Source organism: Eumetopias jubatus, unplaced genomic scaffold, assembly GCF_037043125.1.
Source record: "Eumetopias jubatus isolate StellerSeaLion01/CBP00866 unplaced genomic scaffold, mEumJub1_p1.0 scaffold_1, whole genome shotgun sequence".
NCBI lineage: Eukaryota > Metazoa > Chordata > Mammalia > Carnivora > Otariidae > Eumetopias > Eumetopias jubatus.
The window spans coordinates 92,613,443-92,632,796 of record NW_028274807.1 but is presented as its reverse complement, the minus strand read 5'-3'; the positions used below and the strand labels follow the sequence as shown (position 1 = coordinate 92,632,796).

General features: G+C 37.0%; 1 protein-coding gene across 4 annotated transcripts in view; it reads right to left on the bottom strand.

The window, feature by feature from the left end:
- PLD1 (phospholipase D1) overlaps window positions 1–19,354 on the bottom strand; it is a 199,727-nt gene that overhangs the window by 71,837 nt on the left and 108,536 nt on the right. For 3 of the 4 annotated variants that reach the window (XM_028100903.2, XM_028100907.2, XM_028100904.2), the window contains 5 exons: window positions 14,012–14,093; window positions 6,782–6,892; window positions 3,884–4,084; window positions 2,671–2,884; window positions 1,983–2,096 (listed from right to left, as the gene is read on the bottom strand). In XM_028100903.2, the coding sequence (XP_027956704.1) occupies window positions 1,983–2,096; window positions 2,671–2,884; window positions 3,884–4,084; window positions 6,782–6,892; window positions 14,012–14,093 (722 nt within the window). The remainder of the gene's footprint in view (window positions 1–1,982; window positions 2,097–2,670; window positions 2,885–3,883; window positions 4,085–6,781; window positions 6,893–14,011; window positions 14,094–19,354) is intronic. The other variant, XM_028100906.2, reaches the window with a different exon arrangement.

Genomic DNA, 19,354 nt, shown 5'->3' with positions numbered 1-19,354 from the left:
TACCTTTGTGGACAAGGTTTCACTGGCAACTCTTGCCAGTTGGGGTATCTCCCCCTGATGAATTACTAAGGCACTAGGTTAGTGAAACATTTAAAACTCATGCTTATCTATTAGATAATAAACTCTTTGACAGGAGAAAATAAGTCTTATACATCTTATACTATTGCATCCCTGAGAACAGAGTTTAGGAACGATTTAGCCTACTATTCTTTATCGCTTATGACTAGATATCTGGGGTTGAAACACTGTCTCACTAAATTGCAAAAATGAAAAAAAAATTGCAAAAATGATTTCCTCCTCTCAGCCATTTATTTAATCTTGCTTAAAAAGTAAGATCAGCAAACAGTTGTTGAATATAAGAGGAAAAAATTCAACTGTTTAAAAATAACATAGTTATCAAGCAAAGCCATTGCAACTTGAAATTCTCCCTCTTGCAACATCATTTTGAGAGAAAAAAATCTTGAAGATGGCCAAATGATTTTGAATATATATACTACAAAAATATACTACAGTATATACTGAAATATATATTATATATTCAGAAATATATATTATATATTCAAATATAAATTGAATATATATACTACAGAAATATATATTGAGAAATATTGAATGTATATACTACAGAAATATATTCAAAATACATTTTGAATATATATACTACAGAAATGATCATGGTATCAGTACATTATGAACTGATTTTAGTGAATTTTCTAATTAACCCATAGTGATCTTGTGTGCATGCTCCACACTGGTTCACTAGGAGCCCAGTTCATAATGGTCTTTTTTTTTTTTTTTTTTAAGATTTATCTGTTTATTTGAGAAAGAGAGAGAGCAGGGGGGTAGGGGCAGAGAGAGAGAGGGAGAGAGAGAGAGAGAATCTCAAGCAGACCCCCCACTGAGCACAGAGCCCCACTCTGGGCTCCATGCAGGGCTTGATCCCATGAGCATGAGATCATGATCTGAGCTGAAATCAAGAGTCAGAGCTTAACCGACTATAACACCCAGGCACCCCCATCAAGGTCTTTTGCGTTCAAGTGAAACTGACATTACAAAGAAGCTAACTCAGCTTATAGCCTCAGGAAAGGAAGTTATTAACTCAAGCAAGTATTCAGTTTCAGTTTCTCATGAAGAGTTACTCTATGTTTAATTCGGGGTTTCAAGTCCTATGAGACAATAGAAGTTTAAGTCATTACACAATTTAAATGTAGAGCTGTGCTCTTTAAATTCCTTCTGTTTTTAATAGTAGACCCTTACTTTTTTTTTTAACACAAATTCATATGGAACTTCAATATATATATGGAAGCAGGATTTCTCTGCTTGAAGCAAGTACCAATAGAGGTGGGAGGGTCCAGGGCCCACCTCCTCAGTATTCCCCTCAGAGCCCCTGAGAAACACCAGGGTCCACAAGTGACTCACATCCAGCTGTGGTAACTGGGCTCTACATCAGTCTTCTAAATAGCACACTAGAACTTGACCTTGGAATTTAGCCGCATGCTCATGATGTAGCAATCTGCATTTTTGCTAAATCACAAATCTGAATTATGAGCTCTGGGAAGCTAATAAACTGGAATACCATTGTGCAAGTTACTTATCATCTCTGACCCTGAGTTTCCTCATCTGTAAAAAGGGAGATAACACTATTACTACCAAGCGCCACCAGTGCTCAGGGTCGTCCCAGGTAGTCTGCACACAATAACTTAGCTTCCGATTTTACCGTGGTTGTCATACATTATGATCATTACTTATTCCTCTATGTGATCCGCTGCCAAATCCCTCTTCATCTCCACCTCCACATTTTAGGCCCTGATTAACTTATTCAAATACCTTGTTCTTGCAAAAGCTTATCAGATTACAATTTCTAACACCACCAGGGATGTGAACACGGTGCAAACAGAAAGCCAGTCCAGAAACACACTCACTTTGCTCATGCAGCAAAAGCGGACACCTGAGGACATTCTGTTGCCTCATACATCACTTACCCACGTCAGGTCTAGCGAGCCCCTGCTCAGACTTACTGGAAGAGTGAAAGAATTTCAGGTGGGGTTTTAGACCATGGATTAAATTCTGACGACTTCTACAGTGATTACAATAACCTGGAGAAAGTTGAGAGTTTGTTTTTCTGTTTTTTTTTTTTTACAAAGAAATATATATACATCAAGTTTTCTAAACTGAAAAGTAGGCTCAATCATTTTTAAAACGAGGCAAGGCTAAAAAATCAGTCACAAATTCTGTGAACAGAAAATGCAGAGCTTTAAGGCAGATGTGAAAAGAGCAAATTTACAAGATGTAGGAAATCTAATGTTTGAAGATAAAAGCTTCACATATTTCTGGATAGGAAGAGAAATGAGATTTCTTCTATGAAAAGTGAAGGACGTCTGATAACTTTTCTTTTTTCTTTATAACTTGGCGTTATGTTAGAAACGCTGAGTCATTCAGCTACCACCAGAAGTATGAATTGTGGTTGTCATGACTCCTTATGTGAATAAAACAATAAATCTGTTCCCAAATGAGGGCAACAAAGCCACAAAATGGCAGGATATCGAATAGGGTGATATAGCTCCTAGGACTCCATTCCAGAAAGACCGGTTTTAAAGACTGGTACACAGTATCCAGCAGCGGAAGGATGGAACGTCACCAAGATACATTCTAGCAAAGACCAAGACTTACTCGAGACACTGTCAATGCTGCTGATGCTATCTGCATCCTGCAGGTGGTGCCTGTGGAGCTGCCTGTAGAGGCTAAATTTAGAGAACTTTCTGGACTTTCCCACTCCTTTCAGTTTTGAATCCATATCATCAGCACTCTTCATGGAGGGCAGATTTTTACTAGATTCATTTTTATCTTTGAGGCTCAAGGATTCCATGGACTCTGTTGTTTCAGCCTGAGAAAATTATTAAAAAAAAAAAAAAAAGACAGGGCATAAGATATGCTGCAATGCGATCCTTTCATTCCAGTTGAGCTGAGGCGTCAAGTTCACATACGATGGAGGCTCTCTATCGGACACCCGATAATGGGTGAGGTCAGCCCCAGGTCAGTGAGCTGTTTCAATGCTAGCAAAGGGATACCCGGCATTCCATTGTAGTTCCTCCTTCAGTAGACCAAATTCTTGAAATTTCATACCAGCTAACCTTTTTATCTCAAACACACTTACATGAGTTATATTCACTGTTGAGCAACTGAACTTCTGCCTCTGATAAATGTTAAGTAGTGCTTCTTCTGTCAATTATTTTCCTGGCTACTTATTCACTAAATCTTTTTTTTTTCCAGAAAAGTCACCAACATATCCAGCAGTAAAATAAGATGGAGCCCATCAAAATTTTTAATAAGTGTATGGATATGTTGGCAACGGTTAGAGTTGAAACAGTAAGTACTGCAATACGGATCTAGGCATATGGGTATTTTGGCAGCACCTGATTTGAAAGGTACTTTGAGAAGTTATTAACTTCCTGTATTCAGAAAGAAGTCCCTCCAGGACTCCAGACTGACCTAGCCTCTATTTGCATATCTTTAAGTAGGAAGATTTCAAAAGCCTTGGCAGGTACTTGTAATAAGGCTGCTGATTTAACTTAAAACCCAACTGACACATATTTTTGTTTATGAACTTTTTTTTCCAAATAGGAAATGAATCTTTCGTTTAAATGGAAAATAAAGGAGCTGACTGTGAGCTAGCAAATGCACTATCGCATCTCTTTCCTCTTATAAGGAAAGAAACAGGGATCAAGAGATGCAAAGTTATAGACTTGCTAGATGGTATTTGAAACCAGGTCTGTCCATCCAGAAATAGGCCACTCCTCATTCAACCACTCAGTAAGTCATGCTATTAACACATACTTCTACAAACTCTGTACCTCTTAGGCAGTTCCATAAAGGAGAAACTTACTGTGAAGGAACCCAGAGACGATCCTACGGTGATGCGCTTCACACTACCCACGTCTGTGAGTCTGTGTTCATTGTCATCCCACCTTCCGTAGGCCAGGTCGATCCCACCCACAAAGGCCACTGACTGGTCGATGACAACAAGCTTCTCATGATGGGCCCACAGATACACGCTGGATGATACATGATCTGGGTGCCTCATCACCTTGGGAGGGGAAAAAAAACCCACCTGAAATGCACTTTTTAAAATGTCCTTCATGTATAATAAAAGAGATGTTTTCTCCCCTGAATAGCATTTTCCTTCCTCCCTCCCTTCCCTCCTTCCTCCCTCCCTCCCTCTCTCTCTTTCTTTTTCTGTTTTGCTTTAGTTTTCTTTCAAGAGTTTATTTAAATTCAAGTTAGTTAACATACAACGTAGTATTAGTTTCAGGGATAGAATTTAGTGATTCATCACTTGCCTATAACACCCAGTGCTCATTACAAGTGCCCTCCTTAATGCCCATCACCCCATTTACCCCATTCCCCACGCACCTCCTCTCAGCAACCCCCAGTTTGTTCCCTATAGTTAAGAGTCTCTTATGGTTTCCCTCCCTGTTTTTATCTTTTTTTAAAACCTTCCTCTGTGTTCATCTGTTTTGTTTCTTAAATTCCACACAAGTGAAATCATATGGTATTTGTCTTTCTCTGACTTATTTTGCTTAGCATAATACCCTCTAGTTCCATCCTCGTCATTGCAAATGGCAAGATTTCATTCTTTTTGATGGCTGAGTAATATTCCATTGTAGATATGTGCCACTTCTTCTATATCTATTCATCAGTCGATGGACATTTGGGCTCTTTCCATAGTTTGGCTATTGTGGACATTGCTGCTATAAACATTGGGGTGCATGTGCCCCTTCGAATCACTATTTTTGTATCCTTTGGATAAGTACCTAGTAGTACAGTTGCAGGGTCACAGGGTAGTTCTATTTTTAACTTTTTAAGGAGCCTCCATACTGTTTTCCAGAGTGGCTGCACCAGTTTGCATTCCCACCAACAGTGTAGGAGGGTTCTCCTTTCTCTGCATCCTTGCCAATATCTGTTGTTTCTTGTGTTGTTAATTTTAGCCATTCTCCCCTGAATAACATTTTCTATAATTCAAATACCAAAATGTGCCATGTATATACCAAAGTTCTAATTTCATTCTCAGTATTTAGAAGAGGAAGACTCCTAGTTATTTTTAAGCCTCTCCCTCAGCCCCATACCATACCACATTTTGGGGTAGCTGCCATTAGCTAGAAATTTGGCCACACAGTTTAGCAAAAGTTAGCTCAACATAATTGTTGATTCTTTTTTCCACTTTAAAGAATTCTGTAACACCTGATATTACCTAAAAAACTCTAAAAATGTTTAACCAACATCTATCTCTGACAGAAGTTTTAATAGGTATATTGATATTTTGGTAGCCAATGAATTAAAATGGCAAGTGTATAGATATAGGATATACATGCTTTGGCAGCTCTTGATTTGAAAGATATTTTGAGAAGTTATTAACCTCCTGCTTTCGAATAGAATTCTTTTTAAATGATCCCAGACTGACCTATTTTTGTATATCTTTAAGTAGAAACATTCCAAAAACTTTGGAGACTACTTTTTTTTAGTAACCTACTTCTTTTGTGTGTGGTAAAATACACATAACATAAAATTTACCATATTGACCATTTTTGAATGTATAGTAGTACAGTGGTATTAAGTACATCTCATATTGTTCACTCATCACCACTATCTCCAGAACTCTTCATTTTGCAAAACTGAAACTCTATACCCATTGAACAATAACTCCCCCATTCCCTCCTCCCTTCAACCCCTGGGAAACACCATTCTACTCTTTGTCTCTATGACTTTGACTTACACATATATCAATAGAATCATACAATATTTGCCTTTTTGTGACTGACTTATTTCATGTAGAATAGTGTCTTCAAGTTTCATCTGTGTTTTAGCATATGTCAGAATTCCCTTCCGTTTTAAGACTGAAATATATTCCACTGTATGTGCGTACCAATCATTATTGAGAGTGGGATATTAAAGTGTCCAACTATTACTGTAGAACTGTCCATTCTGCCCTTCAATTCTATCCATATTTGCTTTATATATTTTGATGGCCATTATTAGGTGGGTACATGTTTATAATTGCTATATCTTCTTGCTGCTTTGAAACTTTTATTAATATATAAAATCCTTGTCTACTATAAACTTTTCCTATTTAAAGTCAATTTCACCTGATATTAGTACAGACACTCCTGCTCTCTTCCGATTACTATGTACATGGAACATCTTTTTTTTGACCAAATAAAATATATAATTGTTATATATTTTAAGCCTGCCAGAGATTTATTAATTCATTGCTCTGATGTATCTCAATGACTGAGGAATAACTATTGATAGGCTTTAAATCTTTGGCAAATATCAGATAGCTTTTTTCAAGCTGCTTATTGTGTTTATCTACTTTATTAGTTTTTTTATGCAAGTTGCTATTAAGAAAAAGCTTCTTAAATCCTAGAGGAGCTCTCTGTTGCTATCAGCATCAAGGGATGTCACAAGGAGATCACGTCTCAGAGGTTCCAGAACAATCTTAATGAGGAGCATGGGACCTTGACAGAGCTCCTGATTATTAAAACAATTCTAAGAGGTGTGTTCTTGGCTAAATGATCAGGGTCAGAAATGTGAACTCTGCTGATTCCACCAATACCAGAAGCATAAGAAAGCAGGTATTTTGTTTTATTTCTAAGAAGGATACAATGCTATTTATTCAAAATATACATTAGAGAATTCTACAGATTACACTACTCAAAGCAAAACACATCTGAAAAACTACAGAATAATAGAGAAGAAGTACTGTTCAGAAGGATGAACCTGATACCTTTATGTTGGGGTGTAGACGCATTAAAGTCCTCTTGCTGTATTCACTGTTGATTCCAAGGGCAAGTTCCACCTCTTTGTAGAGCATTACAAAGACTCTCACTCCCTGTTGCTGTCACAAAAGAAAACACAGGGAGGAATGAGAATTTCTGGAAGTAGGGGATGATTTTCTTTTTCTTTTTCCTTCCTGTGTGTTATAATCTTTCTTCTACAAACAAGTATAATAAAATATTTAATGAAAAGTACAAGAAGGTGACACACAAGCGTATCTTAAGATACAAATACCAAAAATAAAAATTTATCTCCCTTCCATTCCTATGACTTGTCATACCAAGAGACGGTATCAATATTTGATTCATTATAGCCAAAAAGCTGAAATGGTAACATCATCTGCTAAAAGTGTCTGATGATCTTACACCTCTGAACATTTTCAAACACTTAACATTGAGGAAAGTTTTGGCCTGATTCGTGTTACAGGATTAGGGTTTTTGCTTTTTATTATACTTCAGTTAGTTGAAATAGCAGTGACACAAAACTCTAATGCAATAAATTATACTAAATATCCCTTAAATGTTTCTGGAGCATTTTAATAGAATTTTTCTTTGCCAAAAAAACATTTAAGTTAAAAAAAATGTCTTTATCTTCAGAGATGAATATACTGATTCATACTCTTAACCCACAATTACATCATTAATGTCTGCTTGTGGAATGACTTCTTTGGAAGTCAGTTTCTCTAACGTGCAAAAATCCCTGATTTTTAACAACAGCACAAAATCAACATTGATCTAACCTTAGGCCCTGGACTTAAAAGAAGACACACAAGGCCATTGTGAGTGTCAAACTAAATCAAAAGTGCCTGGTAAACTTTAACATGCTATACAGATAACATTTTCTATTAATATGAACTATCAAAAAGACATGTCTAACAGCTGGTAGTATTAAAAAAAAAAAAAAAAACAAACTACTGGGGCACCTGGGTGGCTCGGTTTGTTAGGCATCTGCCTTCAGCTTAGGTCATGATCTCAGGATCCTGGGATCGAGCCCCACGTCATTGGGCTCCCTGCTCATCCGGGAGTCGGCTTCTCCTTCAGCCCCTCCCCCTGCTCATGCTCTCTCCTCTCTTTCAAATAAACAAAACCTTAAAAAAACCAACAAACAAAACCAAACTAGTATTTTCTCCTCCAGTTCTGGGTAATCATAAGGTTTTAGCCTGTACTAAACTGCCCCACACCTGAATGTCGGTCCTCTTCTTCCTGTCCAGTCACAGGGTTCCCTCACCAACATACAGTTCAGAATGTATTCCTCCAGGAAACTCTTACCTTATTTCCCCTCACTTAATGTATGACCTTTTAACTATTTTAGGTTTGCATCCTCAGTATTGCCGTGCAGTTTGCAACATTTAAATTTGCATTCTCTATATCCAGCAGCTCTGAAGGCATTCTGAAACATACCGCATACACCTTGGATAATGAATGTATCTACACCTAGGTACTTAATATCCTAGGGATAAAACGCAAGAATTTTCCCATGATACAGTACTTTCTAGAGTATTAGAGATACAGGCATATCTAATAAAAGTGGAGTGACAAAGATTAATTTAGTTACAGTTTAAATTAACAATCCATGGTAATTAGGCAGAGGCATAGTTTATAATGGAAATCTGAGTCATTAATTTAAGAAGCCAACTGGGTTGAACACATCTAATTTATAAGAACTGGTTATTACTTTTGCAATGCTATGAACATGTGAAATAACATAGGAGTTAATATTTTTAGGTTGCAGGGTATAAAATCTTGGAGTAAGCCAAATATATATATGTAGTTCCCCAATACTGGTCTGCCAGCATGTTTTGGCCCCTAAATCCTTATAAGAACACATCACTTCAGAATACGAACATTCTGTAACATGTGAAAAGTGTATTCATTTTTGGAGGAACATACTATATATATGCTCTAAGCTGCATTCATGAAATTTGAGTACTATAAGACCCATTCTGACTCAAAAAAATAGGATAAAAATATGTATGTCATCTTCTTTCTGGTTAACAGCTTACTTTTGGAACTTGCTTATTACTAATTATAATTATGCAACTATTATTGCAACCAAGTGTGTAAGTACAGATATGATTAAAGAAGTAGGAAGTGAAAGTGTAAGCAAGAAATGAACAGATTAACTTCTGACAGTTTTGGCCACTGAGGGCTCTGCAATAAACCACTGATGGAGAGCTTTAAATGAAAACTAGAACATTATTTTCTTCCTCTACCGTTCATATTTACTCTGCTATTTGAATATTTTAGGATTCAGCACTGGATAACAGTGATAAAAAAGAGCCTCCCATTGAAAGATATAGTATAAAGTTTAAAACTCAAAATTGCAACCTAAATTATAAAACGTTACACTTGACATCTTTCATAAATGAACCAAGATGTCAGGTGTAACATTTTATAATTTAGGTTGCAATTTTGGGTTTTAAACTTTATACTATATCTTTCTAATTAGTTTTAAATGGATGAAATTCTGCTTCTCAGGCTTATGAAATTACTATTCTTTTTTTTAAGATTTTTTATTTATTTATTTGACAGAGAGAGACACAGCAAGAGAGGGAACACAAGCAGGGGGAGTGGGAGAGAGAGAAGCGGCTTCCCGCGGAGCAGGGAGACCGATGCAGGGCTCATCATGACCTGAGCCGAAGGCAGACGCCTAACGACTGAGCCACCCAGGTGCCCCATGAAATTACTATTCTTTAAGGACAGTACAGTAGTTGCAATTTAGAAACTGGCCTAAGTCTTATAGTTTTCTATTTACCTGCATAACTAATGGGTTTTTGAAATAATAGAGATGTTAACACTAATGGATTACATTACTACCCTCCATCTATTAACACCTGACATTTTCTTCTTTTTTTTTTTAAATTTTATTTATTTATTTGACAGAGAGAGAGAGAGACAGCAAGAGAGGGAACACAAGCAGGGGTTGTGGGAGAGGTGGAAGCAGGCTTCCTGCTGAGCGGGGAACCTGATGCGGGGCTCAATCCCAGTGGGATCATGACCTGAGCTGAAGGCAGACGCTTAACGACTGAGCCACCCAGGTGCCCCATCTTACATTTTCTTCTATACTTTGTCTTTTCTCCTTGAAATAAATTAACTCCAAAGGAAACAGGGTAGACACTTTTAAGTCTTTTGAGCTTATATACAAAGGACTAATAAGGAAGTAATTGAAGAAAACAGTTCATTTTAGGTAGTTTGGTTTACAATTATTTATTTATATCTACATCCTAATAAATGGTTAACTAGTGACAAGATTTCTATGATCATAAAGCAATAAATTCCTCTTCTTTTGGTCAAGGTGTTACAAGACTATCATAAACTCTAAACTACAGAGGGCAAAGGAAAAATGTTTCTGGACAATGACGGCATTTGCCAGGTCATAATAGTGCAGACTTACACAAAATGTGGGAAATGCTCGTGTAAAATGAAACCCAAATTAGAAAAGAAAAAAGGACTGATGTTAATTCTGTAATTTAAGAAATACACATTTGAAGCATCCATTGTTTTATCAATGCTTTTTCATGACCCTAGGGGAAGTTACTTTTTCTTAGAGAGGAAGAAGAACAATATTAATAGGGCAAGTAGAAAAATGGATGGCTTTGAGTGGACTTTGTGATGCCATGTTTCTTATCTCTGCTGCAGTCATGTAACCCAGAGGTTAGCAGAATACACTTCATGGTGTAAACACAGAATAAACTTCATGAATCCTGAGTTTTAAAAGATGGAAGTTCTGTCCTCTTTTCTAATTAGTTTTGAATCAAGTAGAGCAGACATAATACTAGACACAGTAGGAATTTTTAGGAGCTTTACATATACAAAATACATGTAAAGACAATAAAAAAAAATAAGAATTTTTTATAGTTGAAGTCAAAGAGACTTTTTTGAGCCAGTTTTTTCCTTTAATTATTCAAGGTACTATAGTCAAAATATTTTCTAAATGCAGCCAAGTTTGTCCACTGCTTCAAGATAACTTAACGCATCCCCAGGACAGTCCTCTTTTATCATTTGTCAAGGACTTCCCCAGAGGGCATGATATTTTGGGGAAAATGAAAAGTAAAGGACAAAAAGAAATCATATCCTCGTCATTCAAATGTAAGCAATGTGAAAGAGCACAAATGCTCCTATGCCATTTTTTTTTTTTGAACGAGTTCTATTTGAACCACAGTTCTCAAGGTTGAAGACACATTTTTCCCTTCCCACACATGCCCTTCTAGCCCACCACTTTGATAAGATCCTGTTTGAATTTTCTGGGTGAAGAGGTGATTATTTGTCTCATTTGACAACCCTGAACATCTTTCCCTCCTAATGATCACTGATTGCAACTCTAGAACGTGTCTTCGTGTCTGTGGTCTAGGACAGAGAGAAACTGCCTGACAACAAAATCCCACCTGAGGACCTAAATCCTTTTCTGTAAGTCTCCAGGTTGCTGCACTTGAAGATTCTTTTGGTGCAGGTCCCATCAGCAATATCATAGGTTTCTAAGGTTGAAATATACACACTGGATACAGGAATACAGTTGCCATAACTATGATGCAACCTAGCTCTCGGGGCAGGGGCAGTAAATGAAGACCTATGGGAAACCCTGGGATGCTGACTTGAGTTGTAATCAGTCTGTAAGTCAAGGTTGCCTTATACTATTTTAAATGGTAACACTGCTTATCAAAAGGCCAAAGAAATAGGAAAAATATCGACTTGGCTATCACCAAAGAAACAAAATATTGTATTTCTTCCCTAAAAACCGCCATTATAAGAGATGTTTGCCTATATCTTGGCTATGAGGCAAAGACACTAAATTCCTCCCCCCAAATCTACACAATGAGATAGAAGGAAAAAGTCTTTATGGACCTTGTGGACCTCTGGGACCCATTAATGTAAGAATAAATGTTATTTTCAAGTCAGTACTTTGTGAAGGTAGTGGGTTTCAGAAACTATTTAAGGGAAACAGTATTTATAAGGATAGAGAAATGTCAATTTACAATGACCTGGGAGGTAAAAATTTATGACCAAAATAATATGGTGTAGCTAGATTAAGGAAGAGCAATTCTGCCAAGTGAACCATAGGAAATTAATATTTAATAGTGTTAGTATTTCCTTAGGAAATTTTTAAAATCATTATGTACAGTTTAAAAATTTCAAGTTTCATGAAGCAGATGAAATTGAAAGGAAGCACCATTTTTGTGCAATAATATTTACTTGGCCATGGTGTTCACCTAGGCCCTCATCAGGGTTTGTGGGCCATAAAAGCAAAGAAAACCCATGTTAGTGATAGAAAAGTCAAGTGGCCAGTAGCCTAAGGGGAAAGCAAACACAGGAGAGCTAACATGACATGGAGGGCCAGGCCTGCAGGATCTACTCCCTGAGCCCTGCTCAGGCATTTATTAGCCTTCTGGAGTTTACTCAGATGTCCCATAGGCACCTCACACTCAAGTCCACTAGAATTTAGCTCCTTGAGCCTGAGTTCTCCCCACTTCCTCCCCCTGCCAGATTCACCTTCCTCATACATCATCTGGATCAGATCATCCCTCCTCCACCAGGCTCTGTTCCCCAGTAGTTCCCCACTTTCTTCTATAAAGTCCAAACCACTGACTTGGCTCACAAGCCCCCACGTCTGGCTGCAACTCCCTTTCCAGTGTGATCCCCCATCCTACTTAAGCTAACACTCAGCTATAATCAACGTTGTCACTCTACTGTCACTGACAAAGCCTTCAGAATCCCTGCCTCCAGAATGTTTCCTCACCACATATTCTACACCTAGAAACCTCTTCCTTTCATTTCAAACTGTTTTGCCCATTCTAAATGTCCTAAACTCCTCATATTGCGAGGGACTTCCCCACTAGGGCTACCCAATGGTCTCCTTCCTGCCTTTGAATCTTGGCACTGCCTCTGTACCCAGTTGACTCTTGTGTAGATAGAGTTTTAAGCTCTTTCAGGTCAGGAATCATGTCTTTTATTTATGTACATCCCATATGAAAAGCAAAGGGCCCTGCACATAGCAGGCACTCAACAAATACATGTTGATTGAAACCTACAGCAGTAAAGTGTTGGATAGGTACCAGGAAAAGAGGATTTACTAGTATGGTGACAATTGCTAGGCAAGACTGGAACAACTTAACTAAAATGGGATCTTGAGGACAGATGGGAAAGATGCCATTTTACAGAGAGAAACATGGAGAAAGTTACAGCTCATTCAATATACAGAAAGAAGTTTGATAAGGATAGGACTGAACCAAGTCCTTTAGCAAGCCCTCCATGGGCAGGAATGGAATGCTATTCACATATGGTATCTCTAGTAATTAGTGTAGTACTTGGCTCATAGGAGACACTCAGTAACTGTATGCTAAATTATTTAAGGAATATGCAAATAATGCTTTTCAGGACCAGAATTTCCAATTTTATGAACGGAATTCTTTTGAAACAATGAATTGGACTAGCCACAAAAATGATGCTGTCTGGCAGTACACATGTCTGAAATAAACTTATCAGCTTCTTTTTCCATCAATATTAGCAGTGAGGTCCTACTGTATCTATGGACATCTTCAGAAATCTTAAAGTAAAGGCATGGAGAAAACACACTGAAAGAAGGGAGATATGTGTGTAGGTAAACCAAAAAAGAATATACTTGCTAAATATTTTTTATACCAAAAAGAATACACCCAGAATCTACAGGATCAACTGGAGAGGAAACATTTCCCATTTTACCATGAACTGTCCCAAAACTGGAACCAAAGCAACAACCAGTTCTTAATGTCCCTCCTCTTTGATACTGTTCTACATTAGCTTGACCCCATCTGATTGAAATCATTCTCCTCATGACTTTATATTTTGCTCAAATGGCAGAATAATGAATAGAATAAAATGCTACATTTCATTTCATCCTTTATTATTCAATAATAAAATCTTGTTACATTTTTTTGCCTACAAAATTAACTGTCCATAACTGATTAAAAATCAGAAATTAGAGTTCCTAATATAATCCATGCTGTGAATTAGGCTAAAATATTTATGTAGTCGAAAGTAACAGGAAAAAAACCCGGAACCAAATAAACTTGAAAACGAGTATTCGACTTCGGTCAAACTCTAAAGAAAAATGTTGTACTTACATATGAAGGGCTCTGAAAAAGAAAAGACACTTCAGAGACAATAAACATTTAAAAAATATATCAGCATATGTTTGGAATACGTACTGCTTTTCGTTTGAGAATGCAGTCCAACCTCCAATGATTTCCTTCAACCACTGGGCGTTTCAGGAAGATTTCTGGACTCAACCTGAAACCACAAAACCAAGATTTTAAGAAACTAAAACAAAATAGAAAGTTCTGATTGTGTCATAGGAAACAGAGGCAAATTTAGCCCAAATGCCATCATCCACCTCGAGTGTGGTGGGCCATTTAAAGTTCTGCTATGAGTCCACATACAACTTCACCTAGGAACAAGAGCCTCGAGCCAGGAAAAAAAAAAAGAAAAAAAAAAATCAATCTGGCTTTCTGTCCTTCTCTCACATGCAAATATATACACATATGCAGATACTATTGATTGCCCAGCCAACAGCCACTCTCCAGCTTCTTTCTTCAGTTGGAACCTAAACCTAACTCCCACTCTACACTGTGAATATTCTAAAGACTTTTTTCCCAGCCTCCTGTGCACCTAGAGCACCATGTGCCCAACCTTGGACAATAAGACATATGAGAAGGCACACATGGGGTTAATGGGAAAGTTTTTCCTCTTTGATCTCTGTCTTACACACACACACACACACACACACACACACACACAACAGGAAAAGTGACTGTAGGACAGATGTTGCATGGGGATATGATGCTTAGAAAGGGAAAGCCATATTGAAATTCTAAGGGGAAGACCAGAACCCTGAAATCACTAGACCATTTCACCAGCTGCCTAACTGTGGATTTCATATTAAATGAGACAAATAAATCCTCACTCTTTAAGCCACACTTGGTTGAGCATTCTGTTAATCCAAGCCAAGAGTATTCTAATTGAAAAACAAAAACCCTGACTTCTTACACCAGCAAACAGTGTCCTGGGGCTTTCTGAGCCGGGAGGAAGGTAGGTTTGCTGATAGATGAAATTTTTCCAATGTAAGAATGGATCCCTGGGCTCTGCTCTTTAGTGCCATAGGCAGCTAAGAGTACAATCATTTTTTCCCTTGGGGTTGAGCTCTAAAGTCAGTGTCTGAGTTAAATTTGTATGTGATGTAACTCCCCTATGATGAGGAAAAACAGAAAAACGAACAATAAAGAAAACTTTGGGGTTCCTGGGTGGCTGAGTTGGTTAAAGTGTCCGACCCTTGATTTTAGCTCAGGTCATGATCTCAGGGTCGTGAGATCCAGCCCTGCCTCAGGCTCTGCACTCGGCAGGGAGTCTGCTTGAGATTCTCTCTCTCTCCCTCTTCCCCTCCTTCCTGTGCTCTCTCTAAAATAAATAAATCTTTAAAAAAAAAAAAGACAAGAAAACCTTATCTGTTGAAATGCCAGACTTAGAGGAGCAGGAGTAGACTGTATAAGGAAAGCCTTGTAGAATTCTAGACTGGAATACTGCCAGGGAGTCCTTCCAGCATGTGAAACCAACAGGGTTTTAAGGAGCTAAAGAAATTTTAAAAATCTTTTTATGCTCTATTTCATTCAGTTAAAGAAAAATAAAACCCCAAAGATAAAGTACCTAAAGGAAACACATATTGGATAACATAAATAAGAAAACAAATAGTGGGGTGTATGTAGTATAAATACTTGCATATTTAATTTAAAGTACGAAAGGAACACAAAGGTAATCTATGTCTAAACAAAGAAACAAAAATGCAGCAACTGATAGCAAAAGATCTAAAATGAATTAAAAAGAGGTCTCTTTTAGGTAGAAAAGTACTTTGGTGTTTACTGCTTGTTCACTGAAGGTAAGAGATACCCCATAACATATAGATACTTGCAATTTTTTTTAAAGATGTATTTATTTGCTTATGAGAGAGAGCTGTAGCAGGGGAAGGGGCAACAGGAGAAGGAAAGAATCTTTAAGTAGACCCCCTGCTGAGTGCAGAGCCCCACGTGGGTCTTGATCTCACAAACCTGAGATCATGACCTGAGCCAAAATCAACAGTCAGATGCTCAACTGACGGAGCTACCCAGGTGCCCCTTGTAACTTTCTGATGTACACATTAATTGTAAACTCAGAGATCTTTCCTTTGGGGGCCACTTTTAAGGCTATACTCTGCAATTAAGTCTTTATCCTTTATTTAATCTATAAGCACTTTGTACACTGTGTGCAGAACATTCTATTAGATAGTTTGGAATATCTTAAGATAGCTCTTGAGGAACCCTCAGTTTTGAGGATAATGCATAAAAAGAAAAAAGACCAAAATTCATTCTTTAAACAAAGTATAAACAATGGTCTCACTGGCAAGGAGAAAGTAGCTATTTGAGTTATGACTCACAAGCATCATTATGTCAGGATCTTCACTCAGCAACTATTAGATAAGCAAAGTTCAAAAGAATTGTATAATAACCACATTTCATTGAATCTAGGAAACTAATAATTGTGAGATGCATCATTACTATTTGAATCACTGAGAAAGAAAAAAGTATGACAAGTATAGCTGTGAGATGAACTTGCGTGTGAGATGAATCCTGATTTCAGAGATGTGAACATGTTCTTCTACATAAATGTTCCTCTTAGAAGATTTTATAGCTTCCAATGCTTCTATCAGAAAGACCAAGTTTACAACCAGTAATCAGAGCTTCCATCTTAAGACTAAGAAAAGAGAGGGATGTCTGGCTGGCTCATTTGGAAGAGCATGTGATTCTTGATCTCAGGGTCATGAGTTCCAGCCCCACACTGGGTGTAGGGATTACTAAAAAAAAATTAAAAATTAAAATAAAAAAAAAGAATAAGAAAACACATTAAACCTGAAGTAAGAAGGAAGAGAATAAATAGACAAGGGTAGAACTCAATGCAATCTAAAACAGAAAAACAATATGGAAAACTCAATGACTGGACAACTGGGTGGCTCAGGCGGTTAAACATCTGCCTTTGGCTCAGGTCATGATCCCGGGGTCCTGGGATTGAGCCCCAAGTTGGGCTCCCTGCTCAGCGGGGAGCCTGCTTCTCCCTCTCCCTCTGCCCCGGATCCTGTGCTTTCTCTCACTCATTCTCTCTCTCTCTCTCTCAAACAAACAAATAAATAAAATCTTAAAAAAAAAAACTCAGTGAAACCAAAAGCTAACTCTGAAAAGATTAATAAAACTGACAAACTTCTAGCTGGATTAAAAAAAGAAAAAAGGGAGTTTCACAATTTTAGATTCCTCATGTAAATGGAATCATGTAGTATTTGTTCTTCTGTGTCTCACTTATTTCACTTAGTATAATGTGCTCCAGGTCCATCCATGTTATTGCAAATGGCAGGTTTCCTTCTTTATTAAGGCTGAACAATATTCCATTGAATGTAAATACAACACTTTCTTTATCCATCATCCCTCGATGGACATTTAGGTTGCTTCTGTGTCTTGGCTATTTTGAATAATGCTGTAATAAAAAGGACAGTGCATACATTTCTTCAAGATCTTGATTTCAATTCCTTTGGTTATATGTCCAGAAGTGGGACTGCTGGATCATATGGTAATTTTATTTTTAATGTTTTGAGAAACCTCCATTCTGTTCTCCATGGTGGCTGCACCAATGTATATTCCCACCAACAAGGGTTGCCATCTATACTCCACAATTAAGTCTTTATCATCCTTTATTTAATCTACAAGCACCGTGGTACCCTGTATGCAGAGCATTCTATTAGGTATTTTGGAGGATCTTAAAATAGCTCTCAAGAGGTCCTCAATTTTGAGAATAATGCATTAAAAAGATAAATGACTGATATTCATAAGTGGTGGTTACCAGGGCCTGGGAAGAGGAGGAAACAAGATCTTGGTCAAAGGGTACAAAGTTTCAGTTACGTAAGACAGTAAGTCCTAGAGATCCACTGTACAGCATAGTGCCCATAGTTAACAATGCTATACTGCAAACTTAAACATTTGCTAAGACAGTAGATCTTAAGTGTTCTTATTACAAAAACTAAAAATAAAGAAGATGGGAGGAAACTTTTGGAGGTGATGGATATGTTTATGGCACTGATTATGGCGATGGTTTCACAGGTTGGATGCTTATCTCCAAACTCATAAAGTTGTATATATTAAATATGTACAGCCCTTTTTGTATGGCAATCATACATCAATAAAATGTTTGGTTGTAAAAAAGGTGACTAAACAAACACATGGCCATTGAAAATATATAATATATTCTCAGATGGAGAAATACGTAATTTCATATATGCTATTATATATCAGGTTTTTAAAATAAATGTATGCATATATGCAAGGATTGGGAGATAAAAAAATTAAAATTTTGTTAACTTAGTAAAAAAAGAAAAGGAAAAGCACAAGTTATAGATATAAAAAAATGAATGAAAGACAGAAAATCACTACAGGGCCTGCAGACATTAAAATGATATTAAATAGATAACAAGGAAATATTATAAATAATCTTATAAGAATAGGATAATTTAGATAAAATGGACAATTTCCTTGAAAGAAATGAGTTACTAAGACAGAAGTAAAAAGAAGTTGAAACTTTAGTCCTATGTCTATTAAAAATTGAATTCAGAATTTAAAAAACCACAACTTATAAAAAGGATACTAGATCATGACAAAGTGAGGTTATCCTAAGAATGCAAGGCTGCTTTAAAAGTTGAAAATCATCAATACAATTCACCACACTAACAGAAAAAAAATGATCAATTCAATAATGCAGAAAAAGTTTTGATAAAATTCAATATCATTCATAACAAAAACTCTCAAATTATAGATATAGGCAGAAATGAATTTTCTCCAAATAATAAAAGGCACCTATAAGAAATCTAACTAAAGCCTAATACAACGAACTGAATGCTGATTTCTCCCAACACTGAGAACAAGGCATAGACGTCCATTCTCATCACTGCTGTTCAGCACTTTGCTGATGGTCCCAGCCAAAGCAATCAGGCAATAATATAAAATAGAAGGTATACAAATTAGGAAGGGAAAAGTAAAACTTTCATTATTCACACATCACACAGTCATCTATGGAGAAAACTCTAAGGCATCTACAATAATGCTACCAGCACTAATACGTGAACTAAGCAAAGTTGCAGTAGGTAAGATCAATATAAAAAATCAACTGTATTTCTATAAACCAGCAGTGAAAAACGGGAACATAAATTTTAAAAAATACCATTTATAGGAACATTAAAAAATATGAATTACTTGGTGATAAATAACAAAATGTAGGCAAGACCTGTAGAGTTAGCACCTCCTTATTCGTGGGGCATGTATTCCAGGACCCCCATGGATTCCTGAAACTGCAGACAGAACCAAACCTTGTATGCCTATCCTATATAGCCTATGTTTTCTCCCATACACACATTCCAATGATGAAGTTTAATTTACAAATTAGGGACAGTAGGAGATTAACAACAATACTAATAAAATAGAGCAATT